Below are 24,827 nucleotides of genomic sequence, written 5' to 3' on the forward strand. Positions count from 1 at the left end.
GATGTTGATTTTCCAACTAATGATAGGGTCTTGTACCTTATTTTTTGAAGCTTTATCGATGGGGTCTTGTACCCTACTTTTTTTATCCCCAACTGATGATGGGGTCGTGTACCTTAATTTTTGAGGCTTTATCAATGACAATCATCGTGTGCACGCTCTATTTTGAGTGTCATTTTTCGGGTAGTTTTGTGAAGGCATCCCTTTAATGGTTCCCACAATCACTCAATGCACAAAATAATTGGTGGGATCTTTTTGTTTCAATGAGTTTCAATCATCTGTGGCATCTTACACCCTTGAAAGCACACCAATAGCAACTCTATTTTTTGCATGATATATTTCCAACTTTGCGATGGATTTAATAATGAGCACATATAAGGGTACCCAACCTCCTTGTAAACTCAACCACAATGCCCCTTAGGATGGGCCATTAACTATATTAACTATATAAGCACCCCAAATGAAGAGCCATTTGAGTCAAAGTAAGTTAACAATTGTTAAGCCTTTGCAAATCATGCAAGGCACTCATCTGACGCTTTATGACAAAATGTGAACATATGCAAAGGCCCAACTCTTCATACGTGTCACATAATAGAGTGCAAGAATGTATTTAGATATTCTCGTGTGGTAACCCGATTTCTTAATTTGTGGTTTCAAATGTTGTGCATTTCCCACTATTGATCGTGCTTATCATCGAAGCCTATCTATAAAATGCACCTTTTGAAGTTCACGAGATATAACTTTTCTCTCGGCATCAAGAGGTGATGTTTCCTACAAGCATTACTCAAAACTAAGCCTGACAAGTTTTACATCATCTCAAGAGCCATTTTTTAGCTCAAAATTTTTGTTTTAAAATAGATCTCCTTGCAGGTGGCCCAAATTCCTATGGGAGGCAAGTGTGGAAAATCTTCGTTAATGGGTGGAAGTCTCATAGAGCAATGCCCCATGGAGGACTAGATACTCGTTTTGGGATGTCCTAACATGAAAATAATTTACAGAGGGACATTTATAGATCCTCATGTGTTTGCTACCATTGCCCCTAGGACAATATTCCCTTTGGGATGTCCTAACATGAAAATAATTTACAAAGGGACATTTATAGATCCTCATGTGTTTGCTACCATTGCCCCTAGGACAATATTCCCTTGTAAGGAACTAAGAGGGCAAATTTTAAGCACTTCCTTGGCCAAGATGGAGGATTTCATTGGTTGGATTGTATCGAGCAGAGTTCAAGCCCCTTCCTTAACAATGCATTCCTTGATTCTAATTCATGCGACAATTGTTTTCAAGTTAAGGAAAACATCCACAAGCAATTTAGTCATAACTCCATCTTTATCAATCTAAACCCTGTTAACAAATAAATGCCATGCCTCCATGCCAAATATTTGACTCACTATCAATATACACAAAGAACAATATGAGAAAATGCCACCTTAACGATGTATACAAGGTGTGCATGTGCATCATGCAAGTGGATTTAGCTTAGTGCTCGCACACTACATTGGCACCCATGTGCACTCAATGGATATGAATAATAAAAAACCTTTAGGATTCTATTATGGGAAATTGGGTTACATGTGCTCATTCGAGACCAAGCAAAGGCCATAACAAATACAGCGTATGCAACAAACTCTAAACCAACATTGCTATAGCACAATTTCCCCTCCGGCCGTGAATATAATCGCATGTGACTTTAATGGAGACGGACACATGCTTGGATACCCAGTTCCCACAGCCCACGTACAAAGAAATACATTCCATCAAGCCCAACGTTGATGTATGCATTTGGGTAGAATGCTAATGGATTTGGACAGATGCTCTGTGCAATATGCTATTCTCCTTCCCCTCTAACTTCCTTGCCTTGCACCAAATTCTCGTCCATGCTTTCTACTTCTGCTGATTGCTTCTTCTCAGCATGCTGCTGCACAAAACAATGAAGACCTTTAAATCTCCCTCCCTCCCTCCTCTCCCTCTCTGGGCATGCACTCACACCCATCCGATCCCTCTAGGTGAGAATCAAATCTGGCTATAGGTAAATCCTTAATGGTTAGCCTAACAACCCATTGGGTAAAATATTTATCTTAAAGGGGGAAAAGAAAGCAAAGTCAGCAGCAATCTCATAAACAAAAACTGAGTTGTTTACCTCGGAAATATGTTCCTCTGCATCTAACCTCCACGAAGGGTCATTCTCTTCTTCCTCTTCCTCTTCTTCTCCCCCTTGCCTTTGCTCTTCCTCTTTTTCTCCTGATTCCTGTTTAGCATGAACCTCTATCAGTAAACATCACTGCACAGTACAATCTAAGGCTTCACTAGATATCCAAAAAGGAGAATTTGGAAAAAGTTCAGCAGCAATCTCATGATTGATTTGCCTTGAAAAAATGTCCCTTTGCATTTGCTAGGTTTCTTGCCCTCCGCGAAGCGTCATCATCGTCTTCTTCCTCCTCTTCCTCTTCGTCCTCTTGATCTTGCTCTTGCTCTTGCCCTTGCCCTTGCTCTTGCTCTTGCTCTTGCTCTTGCTCTTGCTCTTGCTCTTGCCCTTGCCCTTGCCCTTGCCCTTGCGCTTGCCCTTGCCCTTGCCCTTGCCCTTCCTCTTTTTCTTCCTCTTCCTGTTAATTAACAGGAAACTCTAACAATAAATGTTGCTGGAAGTTTGAAATCCAGAGAAATCTTGGCTCAAGCTCTGAACTCCCAACAAGCTATAGGAAAAGAAGCATACCTCCTTCTCCCCAATATCAACAGCTCCTGCAATGGCATCCTCATAGTGACGCGCCTACAGCATCAAACCACTTTTCAGTAAAAGTGTTTTCCATGAACACCTTCACACATTGAACATGTCATGACAGGGAAAGAAAGGTCTTGCACAATGTTCAGGCAACATTTTCATGCATTTTGAAAAGAAAACTTCTACTAAGTGGAGTTAATAATATATTGAATGCGGACAGTCAGATGACCTCCCTGTACAATCGTGTCTAAGTCAGCCATGCTGGGGGATGATACGCAATGAAAGCCAACCTAGAGTGTGAACAAAAAAAGAGTCCCTGGCTTGTGATTTCAACTGTCCCAGACACCCTTCAGGGTATGGACAATGTCAAGCCAAGTGCTTTGGATGCTCACTATCAATAGCATGGACACACAATCCACAGCATTAAGACATAGACTTCCAAATGTGCCACAGCATAATGCTTCCAAAAATCTTCCATGATGATTTTACACTTTTAAACAATTACAGGAAACAACCATAATTTTATCTTTCACCTAAAAGCACATCACATACTCTCAGTGAAAAAGCTCACCATCTTCCCGAATGTGCCTTTTTAAGCTTTTTTTAATTTCATAGAACTATATCACATGCAAAAAAGATTGGGAAAAAACATCACAGAGGTGCGAAAATGGGATGGCAAGCTCCGCAAGATTATGATGAACTGATAGGTTTGCATAGCCGCATCACGGAAGATCCATCAAGGGTGAGCTTCACTTTTGTTGGCCATGGCAATAACTCATGAAAAAATCCGAAGGAGGAGATATGTCATTGGTTTAGCATCAGGTTCCTTATTTTCAGAATATGTATATCATGAAAAACAGCATTAGGGGAATCATAAAAAATATGTAGAAAAGACTATGCAATTGTGTGGACTCTTAAACTCAAAAGTACTGGATGAGTCAGCTCATGTCATGTCTTCTTCCATGAGCAGGGTCTACTACCAGGGGATCAAAGTATGTCACAATAATAGGTCCTCATTTGCTTAACCAACCTCTAGTAGAACATCTACGTAAGAAGTACACACAAAGGTTAGATGAGAATCAAAAGAGTAGTGCAAATCTTACCTCCAAAACATAGTCCCTATATATCAGTCCTCCCCTGTGCTGAAGATTTAGAGCTCCCACTTCAGTCTAGACACAGCAGACTGATACGGCATCCCATACCTTACACTCCCGAGGTGTCCTTGTCTAGATCCATGGGCTATATCACGAAGTGCGTGTTCACACCATGCACTGCTCAAACCTCATCACTATACCTCACAAGCTCAAGAAAGTCTTTTAACAATTACACTATGTTCTCTACACTAGTCTACGCAGACTAACTGAGTGCGGAAGCGCAAAGACTAACTCAAATGTAGGTAGACACTCAAATGTAGGTAGACACATGTGCATGCATACATGCATGTCATGGTGCAAGAATGCAAGACTCAATGCAACCAGTCCCTCCTCCACAAAGTAGTTGTGTATACCTAGATGAGTCCAGGAACATTCCCAAACTCATCGTCTAAAAACATAGTGCAGTTTCAATCTCATGATAGTCACTCATAAGGTTGAAAACCATAAACTCCATCACGCATAGCAGGGACTAGCTACTATGACATCCCCACTGACGTCATCAGCGCCTAACAGTGGGTGTAGACCATACTATAAACATATGCTCTCACATACAAATCCACACACCCACACATACTTGAGCATCCATTTACAAAAAAGTCTTCATACTGAGTTTCTGTCGGAACTACGGAGGTGAAGGGCAGACTCAGCCATGACGAAGGCTGGCACAGAGTAGTTGCGTATTGATGCCAATAGCAAACTCAGTACAATTGAAGGTGAACACAAGAGTCTTCCAGTGAAGGTGGGGTGGAAAGGAACTGACTCCTGCTCGATTGCTACTCCCTGCTACAAGGGCTGTTTTCTGATCTACACTTGAAAGCTGTTAAATCTGCTGGGCAAATACTCTACAATGAGCAAATGGCGCCTTTGTATAGGCTTGGACTGCTCCAAACTCTTGACTAAACCGTGGCCAATTTAAGTGTCTTCCGTTCTGTGTGGAATAAACAAACTCTACCTCAAGAGTATGTCCTCTGAGGCAGAAAGAAATGTTCTAAAAATGTCCTCCAATCACCTTATGGATGTTATGCTCTAAGTATGTCCTCCAATCACATTATGTATCATACTCAACGTTGTCTCCACTTTTTTTGCACTGATTGACAACATTTGAGCACTGAATTTCGGTAACCTTATCACTCAACATACTGGTGAAATTGCCTTCAATTAATCGAAAGTTAAGCAAATGCCCACAAATCCTGCACTTGGAGCATCATGACATTAAAACAGTATTTAGCACCCAATGTCATCAATCTCTAGCATACAATGCGCATGCACGCACACGCTCCCCAACACACCCCACACACAAGGTAAACCGTTCCCTGTACAATAAGATGGGCTAGTCACCCTCAGCTTACCTATTTGGGTTTCCAGTAAACTGAAATCTCCTGACGATCTGGACTTCTTGCCGTATCTTATCAAAGTACTGGTCAATTTTGCAAACCATTGGAGAGAATGATAGAAAACAGATTAAAATCCCACAAAGGAAATTTTATTAGCTTTCACATATTTTAGCTCACTAGCTGCGACCCTATAAGAGGTTCCTATTGTATCTCAAAGTCAAACTTGTACCGAGTTCAACTTACCTCACCTTCTAATCAAGCTGATTACAAACATGCTTCATGAACGGTGATTTGTTTTTTTGATAAACTAGACACAAACAAATACTTCCACCGAGTCTTCAACAAATGGATCATAGCCACACAAACAAGTCCAATACTGCAGGTGAGTCTTGGACAGCTTCTTACTTTTAAAAGCCACTAATCTCCCATCCTCATAAACACTACCCTTCTTGCATGTACTAGCATAATTCACCACAAACGGTTTGCCTCAATCCATTATCAGTAACATGGGTACAGCAGTAACTAGCTTTACAAGTTGAAATTTTCAATCTAGTTTTCCATTCCCATGTAGATGTGGACTAGGATCACTCTTTTGCTTCTCACTCCCTTAAGAGTTGAGCCATTGTAGATGCTGTAGAATCCCCTCCAGGATCTAACCCTAAACCCAATCCAAAACAGGAATCAGAAATCCTGGACCCACTAAGATAGTCAGCAGGATGGTATAGATATTGAGGAACATGACCATTGACAAGCAGGAGGACATAAGGTGTTTTTATGCTCATTTACCCTCTCCTCTCCAGCCACTCCCAAGCACGTGGGCTAGAGATCAAACTCCCACAAGCCCATGCCTATAGCTCTGGCATCCCATACCAAAACCCGTTCCCAAGGACCATTCGGCACAGGTTCATGATCTGCCATGTAGATAGCAGGAGTCTAGGCTCTCGATCCACCAATGGTGTGTACACGTTGAATGACTTCACAAAAGCCTTGGCCACTCTTATATAGAAGAGCATTCCGCTTTATGAATAAATGTAGCCAGCTGGCCCTTTGCTATAATAGCCCATGTCCTCTAGAGCCACGGTAGCTTGCTTCCTTTGACCCAAGGCCCCCTAATCCTACTAGATTAAGTCTAGTAATCCAAGGATTAGCATCTAGGTACATAAATCCCTTCCCCTGTTCTTCGGCAAACGGCTCCCAAGTTGAGTCTTCTTCATTCCACTTAAATTTGAACTCTAGAGTTAACTTATACCTAAGACTTCAAGTCTAGAATTAGCTCATTCCTAAGATCTCTTTCCCAAAAATCGATAATCCTTTCAGGCTCATGCTGAATATAGGTCAAATCCTCATATTCCACAAGTCCTTGGGGCTCCAACCCCCCTACCACCTCTTTCAATCTACTGACATGAAAGACCAATGAACTTTTAGATGTGGAGGCAATTTCAGCTTAAATGCAACCTCACTAATCTTTTTCAAGGGTCCACAATAAGTAGGGGATAACTTCTCTGCCAACTCTATCCATTAAGATCTTTGAATCCTTTGGTATTAGCAAATATACAAGAATTTCTTCAGAAAACTCTCTGGGTGAACACTATCTATCTGTGAGAAAAGCAGCGGAAACTGAATACCACACACACCGAACTGAAAGGAGAGACAGAAAGAGAAGGAGAGACTGCAAGGGATGTCAGGAAAAGGCCCAAGAACTGCAGGGAAAAACCTCTGCAAAATGAGATGATGATCAAGTCAGGAGGTGGGGCCTATATATAGGCACTCCACCCCCCCCCCCCCAGTCGGTTGGTACAGCAGGCCGACTCCCTGCTCTAAATGGGCCGAAACACAGCCTCTAGGGGCCAACCCGCTGCTGCTATAAGTAGGGCTTCCAGGCAGCCATATGAGTGGCTGACCCCCTGCCTCAACCAGGCTGACCAGGCAGCCTTGTATGGCCTGCTAGGGCGTGGTAAACCGACCAGCCAACCCCCAAAGGGTGGCCTGCCTGCCCCCCTACAAAAGGCCTACAAGAGGCGCAGCAAAGGGCTGTCATCACCTCACTCCAGAGGCCCTTTGTAAGCCCTGCTCTGCCACGATCTGATCAGCATCCCCTCCTGGGAACACCTGCAAGGCCATGGCTGTGGCAAACTGACCCACAGGGATATGGACCCCTCTTGGCCTAGGCTCATGCCCAATCTTACAGGTGCTCAACCGTGAGGATCAAGAACCGTTTATCGTGCTGCCTTCGCATTCAACCTATCTGCAAGTGCCTGAAAACGTACGGTATCTACAGCTGGAATATTTGCAGGGCAACAATTAATGCCTCTTTCTTTATTTTGAGCCTCCATATTTTTCTTCATTACAAAAGGGACAATGCCACTTGCGTGCTTCTCCTTTTGACATGTCATAGAGGCGTCCAGGTTTCACCTCCTTCCAACACTCGGATTTGTGGTCTTGGTCGAGGCCACAGGGAGGACCATTGAGAGAAAGGAGGGCTGAGAGAAGAGGGAAAGAGTGGACAGAAGGGGGTTGAGAGAGTAGAAGGGAGTGGAGAGAAGGGGGTTGAGGGAATGGAGAAAGGTAGGAGGAGGAATAGTGCAGAAGCAATGGAGGGAGGATGAAGCAAGGAGGGAGAGTGGAGTAGATGGAGGGCTGAAGCAAGAGGGAGAGTAGATGGAGGGCTGAAGCAAGGAGGGAGGGTGGAGTAGTTGGAGGGCTAAAGCAAGGAGGAAGAGTGGAGTAGATGGAGGCTAGAGCAGCAAAGGCAGGCAGCGGGAGCGGTGCGAGAAGCTGAGGCAGGAGGAAAAACCGTGTGGCACCCGTCGGGAGTTTTGCCAGTCCACAACCCCAGTCCAGAACCCAAAACGCTCTCTCTCTCTCTCTCTCTCTCTCTCTCTCTCTCTCTCATCACATCTTCATCCATCATCTAACTACCCCTCTCTCCCTCCTCCCTCCACCCCAGCCCCCCCCCCCCCCCCCTCTCTCTCTCTCTCTCTCATCTTCATCCAGATACTCAGATTTGGCATGCCTATGCCCACACATTACATGATATCCCGAATCAGCCCCCTCTTGACCTCTCGCACACACTATGACCTACCTCTTGCACCCTATTCACTAAGGGGGGTGTCAAGGAACTGGTAATGAAGCTTCACAATGGCCGAGCAAAAGATCATGAGGTTTATGCACTAAGTTTATTACATACGTGATCGACATCCTAGCCTTGACCCTAGCAAAGCTATTCAATGAGCAGTTTGCCTCGGTTTCCCACACACGTGGACCCTCAACACCATCACACCTATTCACAAGGCACGGGATCCCATGAGTCCAAAAAACTACAGGATCATTATGGTCAGGCATGTCATGTCCCAGATATATTCCTCAGTACTTGACATGGAGGTCAGCTGCTATGGAGAGATGCAAGTACTTAGGTCAGAGGGGCAGGCAGGGTTTCTTCATAAATAGAGTTTCGCAGCCAGAAATCCTAATTTGCAGCGAGAAAAACTAGCCTCGGGCTGCGTGCAAGTGCAAAACACCTTCAACAAGGTCTGTACAGGCTGTATGGCATGTCCATACAGTCCGTACACAGCCCCTGCCACCTGGAGAAGGTCCGTACAGTCTGTACGGACTGTTTGTCAGTCCGTACGGCCTAATAAATGCACTGTACAGCAGCGGATTTGCACCATGAAGGCTCCAACGATTTGCAGATGGTGCTCCCGGCCTTGGACTGCGTGCAACAGGGCTGGAGGGCAAGGAAACAGAGAAAAACAGCCAACAGATAGCAACCACCAACCTCTAGAAGGTCTGGCACAGCAAGGAGGAGGAGAAGAAGATGGCGAATTCTAGAACAGCCTCTAGAATTGGACACCATCTGCCCTAAGGGGGGGGAAAAGATGCTAAAAGTGGAGCTGGTAGGCTGCATGTGCTTGACACGTGCCCTAACCCCCTGTACCAAGGAAACATTGGTTTCCTAGGGGCAACTTTTAAAGGCTCTAACCCCACTAACCAATGAAAAACATTGGTACTGTCTAGGGGCAACCTTTTAATCCTTTTTAAACCCCTCTTCCCATGTGAAACTTGGGAATCTATCTGGGGGCAAACTTCCTAGCTCCGCACACCCCTCCGCGAGGTCAAAGTGATGCCATGCCTTGATTCTATAGGTCTAGCCAATGTGTCCAGTTAGATGTTAACACTAGGGGCTTTCAAGAACTCACCGCTCCTCTAGGCCAATCCCCCATGGCCAAACTGGTTACAAACTTAATTTGCTTACAAAATTCACGTCCCCCTGACAAGTTTGAATGGCGTAGCAAATCCCTGGTATGAGTCAGGGATCCCATTGTCGTAGGCACTACCTATGAATCTAGGACAATGTCATCAACATTACTGAGCTGCTCTATAAAATCATTAATCTTGGGGAGATAGGCATCCATGTTGCCCCCTTCCTTCATCTAAACATTATCCACGACCAAGGCCCACTGTGAATCTGATAGAGACTGGCCAAAGTATCCAATGGATCCTTGCTGTCTTGCAGAGGCATAACCTCCTTCTTGCCATTCATTGTAAATACTGCATCTGCCTGTGCATCTCTCTGATCCCAACAAATCTGTTCGGGTGTCGGAGAGTCTGTGGGCAGATACTGTGGGAGTAGTGGAAGATGAACCAGAAGCGGCAGTGGCTGTACCACAGCCTTGCTGGCCCTCTCTCTCCTTCCGTTATTTACTTTCTCTTTGCCTTGCCTCTACCATAACTGGCCTCTTCAGGGCTGCCTGGATGCAATCTAGACTCCTTTGGATCCAGATACGACGCTCGATCAGTCGAGATCTCTTCATAGCAGTCTGCTACTTTCAACCAGAGATATCACATTTTGCCAGGGCAGTACGAGAGGGGGCAGAGACGTCACCATACGCACCTCTTTACCAAGATATCATGGAATTTTCGAGTCGCAGGGATGTCCTCCTAGTTGGAGACTTACAACACGGGATAGGAGCACGCCAAGTACCACTTCTGGATTTCTGAGAGGATGCAGTCTTACTACCTGACATGGATCTTGTTGATGCTGGCATATCAGGAGTGTCTGTTGACAGGCAGGCCCCTATCACCTCTTATGGGCATGCACTTCTTGATCTAGGTACGGCACATGATCGCATTCTCTACAATGATCTTGAGCGATGGCCCTCCTCTAATGGCTTTACCTGCTTTCCACATGGAGGAGGGTCTAGCATGGTTGATTACTTCTTGGGATCCCCTGCTTCATATCACGCATCACTGATTTCTTGGTTTCACCACCTCCACCTGGGGCTGATCACACTTATCACCCCTCACCTAATCACCCCTCACCTAGCCACACCATCCACTACACCACCTACTATGACATTTTGGTGCACCAAGTATGCATTGCATCAAGTAATGGGAGATGCGTGGAAAGGACAAGACCAGTTACAAAGTCTCCAAAAAAACAGATTAGCAATCTCTCCAGAATAACAGCTCACTCTTAGCCACCGCTAGCAATCCTCCAGTATGACATGCATAAAGGCTTTACATTTTCCAATATTAGCCATTAAAACATGAAGCACAATATTTATAGCATATGCATGAATTAAATCTTTCAAAACATGGACTGGCATTTAAAGCATGTATGAAATGGTCAGCTTATTATGTCTATCCTTTAAAGATTAAGTCATTTTGTGGATAACAGCTTTGCATACCATTTCAAGCTCCTTAGCTGCGTCCACCTCCTTCATCCTTCTGAGTTCTTCACATGTAATAAGCTTTCCAGCCTGCAAATTCCACCTCAACGATCATCAATATGGAAATGTACTTTCCCTGCTCATGCTTGCGCTCAGTCCCCCTGGCTACCTCCTTTTCTATGTGGCATTCCCCCCCCCCCCCCAACACTCCTCCCCTGTGTTCCCCTTATGCGGAGCCCACTTTCCCCCTACTCTAGTAGCTCCACGTCATTAACCAGGCCTGTGCAGCCGATACATAGGCTCTCTGTTGCTGCTGCATTTTCACTCCTGCATACCGCCCTCGTGCATCTTTGTGCACACTTTTGTGCCCTCGCATCCATGCCCCCCTTTTGGGAAAGTGTGAAGGATAGCCTTGTGCAGTGAACGACTAATCAGAGCGGCATGGTCCTCTAGGAGGAATTGCATTTCACAGCTGCCTCAAAAAAAGCTTCTACATACATTGCATTCCTTATTTGATGAACCTCAGCCAGCAGCTCTGCCAATAATCACTTGAAACAAACAGAGGGAACAACAGGAAGTAATGACTTGCAAAAGATGACCAGATATTAAATTCCAAAAGGGATACTCACAACAACTATGAAGATGATGATCATTTAAACATTCATGTTAATCAAAAAGGATTTGTTAGAAATGAGAGATTTGCTGATTTGATTTGAACGCTGCTGACTACAAAAACAATCTGGAATCTGTCACTTCCAAGAATTCTCTGATCGTGGAAGACCCAGATTTCCTCCCTGAGGAGGTGATGCTAGACACTTCGGACGGAGGATTTTTCCATCAGCAAGTGGAGGTTCCAGGCCTGCCAGAGCAGTTCCTTCATTGCAGAGGGATGGGCCACTTGGCCAAATCAATTATCATGCCCACATTGTGCGAGCCTCTTGACCTCAGGCCCAGTCAAATTGCAAGCAGGATGGGGCGTAAGAGATGTCCTAGCCACCCCCCAGACGAGCCCCAGCCTCAAACCCCCTAGTTTACCGCATTAGAGGGTGTTTGGAGTAGAGTGAAGGGTAAGAAAATAGAAAAGAAAGTGGCAAGGAGCACCAAATGACATGTCAAACAAGGATGACACCTCAAGCTGAGCCCTTCCCTCAAGATAAGCAGACAATCGAGGCTCCTCAGGAGTTGTTCTTTGACCTCCCTTCAAACGGTTTGCAGCAGAATCCCATGCCAGATCCTGTGTCACAGGTTCAGCCAGTTTCAGGGTCTGCTTTATGGTCTCTTCACCCACTAGCCCTACCCTCCCTCCGCCTCCTCCACCTGACCCCCCCCCAAAAAAAACCTGCTTCCCTTGTGCAGCCTCGCCCCCCCCCCTCCCCCCCTCAAACAAGCTAGCAATCTTGTCACTTGTCCCCCTATCAAGCCTCTTTCTTCCCATCCTCCCCCATTGGGTTTCCCCCACAAACTCAAGTCCCTCGACCCCCGCCCCCCGACCCCCTCTAACCCCTTCTTAGATCCCAACACTAGCCTCTTCGATCTCCGGTTTTCAGCTAGTCCTCTTCTTAGGGATCAAGCCCTCTTTTGCAGCTTCCAAGGCTAAAGCCCAACCTAGGCCAGCCACTTCCTTGAGAGTTTTGGCACCTAGGACCATAAAATTACATAGAGGTTCCTAAGAAGTATTGTCTTGTAGTGGAGGTTTCAGCGCTGATCTTGTAATCCTTGAAAGAAGGCACCATTCGAGTGGTAAGGAGCCCATCCCACCCTTGTTGGGACTTTAATTTTGTTTCCACAAGAAATAAGCAATTGAATCTTGTTCACTTCAACCTTATGATAAAGGCCCAAATGATGGAGATGCTTGAGGATTGGAGAGTTGTGGCCATGTCCACATGGCCACAGTGCTACTCTTTGAAGTGGATGTGTAGAGGCAATGGTACATCTAGACACCAACGTGAACGTCTATCAGGTTTTTTATTGGCCCTTGAATCAGTGGGCCAGTAGACTGGGAGTCACCAAACAGGCCTTGTTTGCCAAAAAAAAAAAAAAAACATCTCCATGAGCTAGACCATAGTTTTAATGTGCATGGGTATGCACAGCCATAGTCAAAGAACTTGATCTTAGGAGTTGCAAAGAGCCCTTGTTGGGCAGTCATTGGACATTTTGATCCTTCAGGAACACATCATCTCAGCCCCAAGCATTCATCGACAAAGCTTGCCTCCTTCTAGAGAGGGCCCGCAGATCTAGTCCTTCGTCGTAGACGGAGCATAAGAGTAAGAATCTCGATGGGCTGGTCCCTTGCCCTTCACGTTTTTCACCAGGGGCAAATTTGGATGGGTGGGGACGCTAGGATTGAAATCTTGAACATTTAGACACTTGCCTGCCACCAACAAAGAGCACCTTTTTAGAAACAACCGGCTAAATATGGACTCTTGGATTGTTGAATGCGACTTCAACGATCGAAGTTCGAAAGAGACAAGCTTAAGGGGCTTCCTTCTCTACAATGCCTCCCTTAGAGCAAGGCATGCAAGAGCAGTTAATCTTCAAACGTGTTCGTGACCCTTGGCCTTGGGCAAAGTTTAACAGAATGCTAGGGACCTCAAGTACTCCTTTTACCAACACAAAAATGATGGGCTCCTAGAGAGATTGCACAAATGTACATTCATGATTGGGCCATGCATAGGGATGGCTCCACAATTATACATGTTGGACCATTCTCCCATTGTGTAACATCTAGAACATGCATAGGGGTGGCTCCACAATTATACTAGCAGGCACGACTATGTTGGACCATTCTCCCGTTGAGTAACATCTACATTCATGATTGGGCCATGCATAGGGGTGGCTCCACAATTATACTAGCCAGGCACGACTGTTTGACCATTCTCCCATTGTGTAACATCTAGAACAGCCACAGCTAGGGCTTCCCCAAAAACAAGTAAGTATGCATAATGGAGTTATGGTTTTCAACCTTATGAGTGACTATCATGAGATTGAAACTGCCTGTTGTGTTTCTAGAGGATGAGTTTAGGAATGTTCTTGGATTCATCTAGGTATAAGGATTTCATATGTGTTGTACCACGAGGTCTAGGCCAAGGCAAAGTCGGCATCTAGGTGATGAAGATTCAACGAGTAAAGTACTCATTTCACACCTCTCCAGCGCGGTGGGTCTAGCAAGGTGAGAAGATGACATGGCAATTCTTCCAACAATGGGCCCTAGGTCAGAAAGGACTTAACTCCAACATTTGAGGGATGATGGGGGGTAGCTGCACTTAGACCCACAAGAGATTCTAGAGATGACTACATCTTTCTATCGCCAGCTATTTCAAGCAGAGGAGGAGACTCCACAAGTAGTGGCAGACCAAGAGGAGGTATGGACCCACATTCCCCACTATAGTCACCCTAAGCACCATTACATGATTTTGGCATTGATGGTGCCAATATCGTGCACACCTTATCGGTATTTCCATGGCTATGTGACTAACTGAAGTATTCAAACATTATTAATACTGTGTGCATGTGGCAATGGAACAATGAAGAAATCTCACATATCATATGTATCTAATGGAGCATGAGATAGACAGGCTAGTAGCCTCTTACCCTCTAATGTGGGCAGGGCCCTTTTGCAAGGAATGAGAGGGGCAAGCAGGGACAAAACCCAGACTTGACCCGAGGGCCACGGCACCCTTTTGAGGTGTCTGACAAAGACCACTCTCTTGTCCTGTTAAAGGGATGTAAACTCTAACAATGCCCATCTCATCTATATAACCTTGACTTAACGACCAACTAGTAATGACTAAAAAACATACCTTCTTCAAAGACTCCCATATACTTGTGGCCGGCTCATGAAAGTTTGCTCCTCGATAATCAATTTTCTGGTTTGGATCTTGGTAATAGTTTACAGTTGGGTAAATTGGATCGCCTCCCCACACTGCCAAGAAACATTTGTGACTTTTTAGCTAACATTGGGATTGTGAAATTTCAAAATTTCCTGCATGCAGCCATGATTCTTAATACATCTTGCTGATTCCATCAATTGTCTCAGTAATGTCATTAAAACTATATTTGCAACTAGCTCAAGTTAAATAACTTGATACATTGGCAATACGTAAGCTTTCAGAGTGATGCTGCACAAGATGGTCAAGGAAAGGATATTCTGCATATTTTTTGCACTTCTGGATGTTCTAGAAGGCAGCAATATATACAATGAGCACATGCAATGAGCACCACAATGCGATCATGAAAGAGCATGCTTTGATGCTTTTCCCTCTCTGTGTTCAGATTGGGAGACAGGGGTAGCATGTTCTTTCTGGATGTTCTAGAATGCAAAACATGCACCACAATGGAACCACACCAAAAAAAAAAGCAAGCTTTAATGCTTTTACACCCATGCGCGCGCGCACACACACACACTCAAGTTACACAATATTCACAAGACACAAATAAACAACAGAAGCAAACAGCAAGCTACATGTGCCCTTGTCAAGATCCCCCACAAAAGAAAAGAATGTTATATTCTTTCCAACTTAACAATAACATTATATTCACTCGTGCTGCTCTATCTCCCCCCTCTACACACACAGACACACATATCTATAGTGCGCTTCCAAAAACAAATGTAGCAAAACGAATTTGGGGGATATGTCAATGTGAGAGTTTTTGCATGACGGGGTCTCTAATGGCTGTGTTGCTTTGTATCCGTCCATTTGACGCTTCCATTGTAACAGCCACTGTTCTGGGTCTCTTCCATTGCTTTGTCTGGGATTTTGCTTGGATTTATTTCAAGGACCTTGTGGAGGTTTGTGTTGGCATAACACTTCTCCTTCCAAAGGTAACATACCTGGTTCAGCCAACAGAATGGGGTATGGGGTTTGTACCTTGACTTCTAGCTTCCTATGAGGATTCTGTTTTTATGGCCTCCACTCTCCTCCAGTATTGGACGATGGCTTGTCTCTGACACCATTATTCAGATCTATAGAGAATCACTGTCTGTACTTATGTAGTATAGAACTCGTTTCTCATTGTCCTGGCATCAGCCAAGAGAAAAGATGGAATTCTACAAAAGAGAGATCAACCCCATGTTATGTATGGATTATAAGACTACTTCAAAGGGTGATGTCTGGTTTCAAGCAATGCCTTGTATACAAGATAAGGACCAGCTCACATGATCTCAAAATAGAAGTATGCAGATGGCAAGAACTCCCAAGGAAAGGTAAAACTTGCAAATTGTGCCCAATAGATAAAATTGAAGATGAAGCCCACCCACTTGTACAATTCTAGGCACATCAACACATGAGATGAAATGGCTCTGTTAATGTTCACTGGAAACCCAATAGGATCTATGGGACAGCCACAGGCTCACCCCATCACACGACTCCAGCCTTGTATATTGCAGACGACATTATATGGGCAGTCATGTCCTTGTATGAGAGAGTTATAGATGGACACAGGCTGTCAGAGGAGGTGAGCAGCACCATTGGGATAAGCAGGGGTGCCCCCTCTCCCACACCTTTCACATTTACATTGAATGAGATCGCGTCTTTTGTGTACACACTACGAGGTCAAGGGTCGATTATAGCACAATCTGTTATACCTATCCTGCTATATGCTGCTGATGATGTGTCGATCTAAGACACAGCACAGGGACCTTAGATGCATTTGACAGTTTTGCAAGTTCTTGACGCGAGCAGAGACATGGTCAACCTGTGTAAAGCCAATGTTATGATCATCAACACTAATGACTCTCACCCTCAGCGCGAGGCTTTCACACTTGCAGAAGAGCCAAGAAGAAAGTCAGATCCTGTGTATATTTGGGGTGAATCTTCACAGGCCCCAAGGTTAACATGAAACCTGCATGTTTGACGAGAGGCATCCTTCGTTGTGGATACTAGAGAGAGTGTTTCCAGGCCCACTTCCCAGGTGCTTTCCATCGTCATAGAGAGGATGAGTGGACTGGTCTTGAGAGACTACAAGTCACGATGCTATCTCCGATGATGCGGGGGAAGGGATGTACTCCACGTGACATCAACTTAGCAGAGCACATAGATGCCTCATCCCATATCATCACCAATCTGGACCGAGTCAGACAGTTCCGCTAGGCAGATCAACAAGTTTGTTTTTGTCCAAAGAGGTGACAATAACGATCTTGCACTCACTCTTACATGATATCATCACATTCACAATTCACATTCTCACATGCACAAGAAAAAGGCTTACTAGTCCAATTCCACATCTTCACACGCACATGAGAGGATAATTCATCAACTCAGTAAATTGTTGACCCATGAGTATGTTACCCAACACCTTTAGGAGAGAGAGACCTAGTTTCTTTTGATCGGGCCTCATGCGCATGGTTAAAGGATCTCTTTTAATGCGTATATCTGTTCCCATCATCTGATGATACTCTTCCGTGGTTTGATGACAAAACATATTCATTAATTGAACGGACTCGTCCTCCCCAGTCTCCTCAAAGTGCTTTCGAACAGCTTCTTTTGATGTATCCTTCTTCCATGCTTTAACCCACTCACTATAATATGCAAGTGAACCAATCTCATTTCTCTTTTCCTCTTCCATCTTTAACCTGCAACACATCTAAGTTGACAAAAAGCAATAAGAACCAAGCTTTCAAATACAGAAAACTTACCAGCAGAACTTCTGATATTTTGCAGCACATCTACTCATATTGGTAATGTGACTTCGAGAATAATAGTCACAAAATCTTCAGTTTAGCAAGCTGTCAGGCAGTTGTGAAAGAACAGGACCAAAGAAAGAAAAGTAGCTCCTCCTGAAAGATTTCCTGCTATAAAAGATGTTCACAAACAAGACAGCTACTTTGCCATGGATTTTCAACAGACAGGGAAAAAACCTACACACACAATATCCTTGTAAACTGGATGGTCACCACAGACAAAAAGCAGTAAACAGCAAAGCAGCTGGGAAGGCAGCCTTCAATTAAGAAATCTGACCAGAAGAGCGCTAAAGAGTAATCACTCCCTCACTCCCAACTCCATTGAAAAGAGTGGCAGAGTGTGCTTGATGGAAGCTATTTGGCTAGAAGTTTTGGCCAAAAGATCAAACAAGGTTTCTAGATGTCAAGCATTGAGCACCAAATGCCTACTCATGCCGCGTCCAAGTTCAATCTCAAATACAACGGCACAATTAACACAGGAGACCAACTGAGACTTGCCTTTCATCATAAAGTGCATGTCTCCGAGCACGAGCAAGGGTTGCCTCTGCAATTGTGGGCTTGTCACCGAACAATTTGATCTGGCCTGTCTCAGCGGCAGCAGCTGCCATGGCCTGATACAGCAAATTTTCGGCATCAAAAGGTGGTACAGATGCAAGACGCCAGAAATATATAGAGGTACGGTCAAACAACAGCCACACGATAAAACAATGTGTTAAATTATTCCTGATTGGTTGAGTAAAATTCTTACAGTAAAAACATCTCCACGCCGCCAGCTCCATTCATTCCAAAGCTCTTTCTCTGGAGGAGGCTTCTTCCAATTCCACCACAGCTTTTCATTTGCAAGCGGTACCAAGCTATTTTTTTCTTCCTGCTTGCCAGTCTGAACACCAGCTTTCGAGGTCCCGTCTGCACTTTCTATTTCGATGGCTTGTTTGTCAAGGTCGTATGACACATACTCATCCCTGTATTCATCGTCATCTTCCTCCTCCTTTTCTTCATAGACTTGGATTGGCTCTGCCTTTTTACGACGAGAACTCTTAGGTCTTGCAAGAGCGCCGGGCCTCCGTCTGCCACTCCCAGGTTTCCCCTTCTCCCTAGGTTGAAATGAGTCCTGTCTTGATGTCTTCTTGGGAACAGTAGCTTGAGCCTGTCTAATAATGGCAGGCATGTCCGCTGCCCAAAAGGGCTTGTCTGGAATGTTATTCCTATTGGGCGAAAAGGCTGGAGCTGGTTCGCCAGTAATGGGATCAATATACGTATGATACTGAGGGTGCTGAATTGGAGCATCCACAGAATCCTCTACGTTACATCTAATCCGATGCACAAGGGCGGATTTTCGTGTTGGGGAGTTGCAAATCCAGTTTTTATGAAATAATTTGTTCTCCGCATAATTGCAAGCCAACCGGTCGTGGAGCGGAAGCCTCTGAGACGCAAACCAGATAACAAATTCGCGAAACCATATAAAAAACACCACGAAAAACAACAAGATACAAATCGCGGGTAACACAGAGATTTCATCCCGAATTCCATGCAAAACAATGCCGTAACAGAGAAACTTAACTCATTAAAATAAAAATGCAACTTATGAAAACGACAGCATGGAAATTGATAGAGAGGAGATACTTCATTTGCTCATGAACAGAAAGCGCGCAAGATGTGTATACCAATCCTTTGAGAGGACAGCATGGAAAACAAGAGACATAAGATTGGCAACACAAAGACGTCATGAATGCATAGATACGAACCCTAAAGGTTCGAAAAAGAGGAACGTCATCAATCCAAAAGGGAAATTCCAGCGAACAACACGAAGACACCATTTTTGATAAGAGAAACTTGATCAACTGACTCGTAACAACGAAAAAAACTTGAGGTGCGTACCGTGAGAGCGTCGGACTGGAGCAGCAACACCATAGCCGTCGCTTCCTGATGATGATGTTGATGTCAACTCTATCTATTCCACGAATGGGTTTTGCCGGGGTTTCTCGTTCACGTACCTGCCACGCCAGCATCCCAGGTGGCACTCCAACGCCACCTTGGCACCCCTAGTTGGCACAACCACAAGGAATAGCATTAAAACAAGAGAGTACTCGTCGTGAGCACTACCCTTAGAGGGACGAGTTGCTTTGGGAACAGAGGGAGAGAGAGAGAGAGAGAGAGAGAGAGGTGGGAAGGTGTGTGTGTGTGTGTGTGTATATATATATATATATATATATATATATATCACTCAGAATAGAAAGGAGTACTGAGTGGCAAAACATCGCCTAAAATAAGTAGAGGGACACTTTTGAAAAAAAGTGCAACGAGAGCACTGCATTGCTAACAAGAGAGCACAAGGGAGAACATGATGTGCATTTCCTTTATTATCTCAATGTTTTTGGAGTATCTTGATAACCGGGCATGATGCTAATGAGTTGATTTGGCGGGGGAGGTGGGGGGGGAGGGGGGGAAGGAAAGAGAGAGAGAGAGAGAGAGAAGGGGGGGGAGAGCGAGGGAGGGAGAGAGAGAGAGAGAGAGAGAGAGAGAGAGAGAGAGAAAGAAATCGAACAAGAGCGTGTAGCTCACATAGAAGCAAAAATTAGATTAGATTGAGGCATGGGCATGGGATGAGTATCCGAAATCGATTGGGAGGACACTTCTTTGGCTTGCCGCGCTGAAGGGGAAGTGCTTTAGTTGATGATGTTCTCCTCAAAGGGAATTGCATCTTTTGGTTAATGCTCAACTTCCTATTTTCAATCGCAGGTATTTCGCCTACCTTGAGAATATATCTTTCTCTTGAGAGTATTTCGCCTACCTTGAGAGCATCTCTCTCTCTCTCTCTCTCTCTCTCTCTCTCTCTCTCTCACACACACACACACACACACAAGCTTCCTACCTCCACACCCGGATCTTTCTTTGAAAATTCCTCCACCAACCTTTTGAGCAAGCCCATTGAATGAAATTCACCTTATGTTGAAAGTGTCAGTAGAATGATGCCTTGCAAGGCAATGCTAAAAATGTAAAGTAATAGAAATTAACAATAAAATAAAATCTTCCAATAACATGTAAAAGAGAAAGACCGCACTTGTAAGTTAGCAGAGACAAAAGCAAGTGAAATTAAAATACACTGGTAGGGAACCCGCATGATGTTGAGGCATTATAATTGTCAACTAATATAAGCAGAGTACTATTTATGTATGTGTGTGATGTGTGTGTATGTATGTATGCGTGTGTATGTGCCTCGTATGTGCATCTATCTTCATGTGTGACAGTGTGTATTTTTGCACACACACTTGTACGTGTATTAGTAAGTATGTGCTTGCGTGTGTGTATGTATATATGTGTGCACTCCCACTTATGTGTGTGCATATGCATGTGTATGTCTCTGCTTTTGCACATACATGTGTGCACCCCATACACGTGCATTTGTACGTGAATGTGTGATGTGTGCATGCTTATATGTGTGTTATGTACGTGTATGAAAGTGTCTATGTTTGGTGTGTGTGAGTATATATGTGGCCCATTGGTAGTTCAAGAGTCCAATTGGTGATAGTCCAAGAGTTGATGGTAGTTCATAGAGAGCCTTTCCTAATTTGCAAGCGCACTGATTGCATATTCCAACACTCTTCTCTTTAGTACGATGAGGGATGGGCATGTTTGCATAATGAGGGGTGACAAGGTGCAAGGCTTAGGGCCGCTCTTGACATTTTGCTGCGTCATTTGTTGCCTATTAGACCACGAACTAACTTTGACTTTGGGAGCATCACGACTCACCAAGCAGAATGGCTTTCTAGTTCTGGTTCACTAGTTTCCTGAACTGGAATTGGATATTCTTCCACACCTTCCTTGCATTTGTGCATGATACAAACAGATGGAAGACATCCTCTTTTTACAAAAGCCATCACTTTTGCCAACTATTTGCCCTGGCAATTGGTCTAAACACCTTATGTAAAATCAACTAGAGCAGCAAGGACATTGTTTATGGGATCACCTTATCCCTGATCGATATAAACATGTTTTTCCATTTGTGTCTAATGTTATATGTTTTCCACCTTCTATTATTTGAGCGAGTAGGAATTGGGAAGATATGGTTGCATCCCACCAAGTTGAATTCGTTCCACAATACTAAGGAGCTGCCCCCTTTCCACTAAACCTCTTCTAACTAGCCTCTGCATCTTGCACTACCAAATCTTGGATTGCATTTAGATATGCTACAATGTTACAACCTCAATAGCGTTTCTGATGTTAGTGGGTCTCAACTCTATTGCGGTAGTGAAGTCCTAAACTCTTCTAAACTCTATTGCGGTAGTGAAGTCCTAAACTCTTCTATAACAACAAGGTGACTTCAAGCCTTCACCTTCCACAGTGGACAGATGACGCGTTAAGCTTTTTCATCTCCCTAAAGTTGGGGATCGGCAAGTGCCTAGCTATCTCAAGGAAAACCTCGACTAAATTTGGTGAACAGTGATGCTTAAGTGCACATTGAGTTTCTTCAATCTGGGAGGAACACCTTTTATTCAGCATTGATGTAGACTATGAGGGCTTTTAGCAACCGAGCTTTAATACCATGTCAAAAGACAAGTGAATTGATCGAACCAAGGATATGCAATGAAAATTTGAAAACTCTTTTTTCTGGCTCTCTCTAGTCCTACTTCAATCACTACTACATCATAGTAAAACAATGCACATGCATGAACTTTTCATCATTAAAAAAACTAGGACATCACACAAAAGACTTCCTTGATTACATAGTACTCATCAAGGAGTTTCAACTTTCTTGAACACTCTAATCAAATGCAACTATAACTACTTACGGATAGTGTGCATCCTATGTGCCTCTAATGATGGCTTTAGGTGGATCTATGTGCTTGCTTCCTTCAGCTTCGACTTGCCTTGAGACTTGTGCCCATTGCCCCATTGTGTAACTACATCACCTTGATTCAAGATTAGTCTTCTAAGCTTTCCTCCACCATGCGACTACTCCTTCATTGCTAAAACATCTAGGTGTTTAACTCCTTTTAGCTTGGTTGCACTATGTGACTACATTAAGTCGCTTCAACTTGGTGGCTCACCTCTTCATCCCCTTCATTGCTTTCAAATCCTTTGCTTTGTGACTTGCCCTTGTTGCACAACTTTGTCATGCTATTACTCTTACCTTCGCCTCCTTTGTTGCCTTCACCTCTTTCACATTGTGACTCGGCCCTATTCTACAACTTTGTCATATTATTGTAGATAAGAGCTTGGGTGTCTTGGCTTGTGTTGCAAGATTGCTTCATGCTATTGGAAGTCTTGAGCATCTTGTCGTGTTATGCAACTTCATCATGTTGCTATAGGTCATGAGCATCTTCACTCATGCTACATGACAACTTTATGCCACTACACCTCCTAGGCATCTTGATCCTCTTGTGAAACTTCATCACATTGTTGCAGCTCTTGGGCATATGGGCTCTTGCTATGTGACTATGTCATGTTGCTATAATCAATGGGTGTCTTGGCTCATGAACTCAACATGAGACTATGTTACATTACGGGCATATGGGCTCTTGCTATGTGACTATGTCATGTTGCTATAATCAATGGGTGTCTTGGCTCATGAACTCAACATGAGACTATGTTACGTTACTCATCCTCCATCGTTTATGGTAGCATTGCCTTGCATCATGACTATTTCACATCGCTTCATGCACCTCCTTGCTATGCCTCCCTATGTCAATGCATGTGTGACTACCTTATGCTTCTACACACCTTGGACTATCACATATCCATGACTACTTTTCAAGTTCCTTTATGCCATCCTAAGATAGGCAAGGATTTCAGTCTATGACAAGAATTTTATTCTCCTCCAATCATTAGGGTGATTTGCTCCCAAATTATATCCAAATATCCCTCCGCAGATCATTGCCTTTTTCATCTCCAAGATACCTATAGGGTTAGCTATCACCTGAATCCAATCTGGGAGTATTGCATTCTAAAACACATTTGGCTTATCATCTAAAATCTGCCTTCAAGGAGAAGTCTGAATGTGGGCTATCATTTTTCTCATTGTTCTCTTCTCCTCATGTGTCAACTCACATGTGAGGCACTTGCATTCTATCCTTGGTGAATCAAAAGTCTCCTACAAGATGTCTTTCTTGGTAGAAGGTAATAAACATAAGTAGAACATAAACCAGCATTCATCTGAGCACGTCATAGAAAGCATTCAAGGCTACCAAATGTCTTGATTGCAAGAGACTTTTCTCTAGTCTTTTATCATGCCATTGGGTTTCCAGAGCACCTCTCATTCATACATTTTCAAGACATTGCCATAAACACTATTTGCAAAACATATGACTTATTGACTTTGGTTTGTGTTCGTGGATTAGTCCACGTGTGGCCATCATAAGTTAGAAGGAAATTTGATATCCATAACTTTATAAATCTTACCATTTTCATAGCCATGTAGGCTAAAAAGGGTTTTAGAAATAATATATGGCGCATAGTATGCACTACATAGCTCATTAAGGATGCTTGAAAGAATAGATTAAGTGCTATATGTCAGAGATATCGTACATACCAAACAGTATGAGCTATATAGCTAATCAAGTATTGAAAGAATAGATTAAGTGCGATATATCAAAGCTATTGTATGTAGCAAACACTATAAGCTATATAGCTCATTTAGAATGCATGAAAGATTAGACTCAGTGTTATATAGCATAGATAATGCTGTATATCATAGAAGCTTAACATATTATGAGCTATATGGCATAGAATATGCTTGTAAGTGCATTTACTATGCTATATGGAGTAAATTTTGTGCAATTTACCCTAGATTAATTGTATAGCACAACACGTATATAACACTACATTGCTTATTAGCCCATGCTATGTTGAAGCTATAAAAAATAAAAAATAAGATAACGTCATTTGAGAGACTCACCTTGGCATCATCAACCCTTTTCTGCAATTCCTGTACATCATCTTTGGTATGCAATCTTTGGAAGATTTGTAGTAACCATTCTTGATCAGCATCCTTTCCAAGACTAAACAGTTCAACTTCTAGCCTATTCATTTCTATGTGCTTGCCCTCTACTCTATATGAGTCCTGGCTAGCGTTCTTAATAACCTGGCATTTGTATCAAGCGTAGACTTCATATTTCCCAACCTAACCTTAGCTACACTCATCATCTTAGCAATACCATCTTCCTATTTTTCTAGGAATTCTAGGCTCATGCAAGACATATTTTTCACGTGGTGTTGTGGAAACAAGAGATTTCATCTTGGAAGCGAACACACCCTATGCAAAGATCTCATATT

General features: G+C 43.7%; 1 protein-coding gene across 2 annotated transcripts; it reads right to left on the minus strand.

Moving 5' to 3' along the window:
- Positions 1-1,462: 1,462 nt before the first annotated feature.
- Positions 1,463-19,607, minus strand: PTAC12 (plastid transcriptionally active 12). Of its 2 annotated transcripts, none has more exons than XM_087389600.1 (9): positions 19,434-19,607; positions 18,304-18,978; positions 18,054-18,166; positions 17,188-17,447; positions 14,677-14,798; positions 10,895-10,966; positions 2,714-2,767; positions 2,141-2,603; positions 1,463-1,915 (listed from the first exon to the last, which is right to left on the minus strand). In XM_087389600.1, the coding sequence occupies exons 1-8, from the start codon at positions 19,464-19,466 to the stop codon at positions 2,352-2,354; spliced, it is 1,581 nt and encodes a 526-aa protein (XP_087245726.1). In that variant the 5' UTR covers positions 19,467-19,607; the 3' UTR covers positions 1,463-1,915; positions 2,141-2,351. The 2 variants fall into 2 exon arrangements, with proteins under 2 accessions (XP_087245726.1, XP_087245719.1); XM_087389593.1 differs by having other exon boundaries at positions 1,465-1,918.
- Positions 19,608-24,827: the final 5,220 nt, after the last annotated feature.

Source organism: Dipteris shenzhenensis, chromosome 2, assembly GCF_047967505.1.
Source record: "Dipteris shenzhenensis isolate YYH24624 ecotype China chromosome 2, Dip_SZ_1.0, whole genome shotgun sequence".
Lineage (NCBI taxonomy): Eukaryota > Viridiplantae > Streptophyta > Polypodiopsida > Gleicheniales > Dipteridaceae > Dipteris > Dipteris shenzhenensis.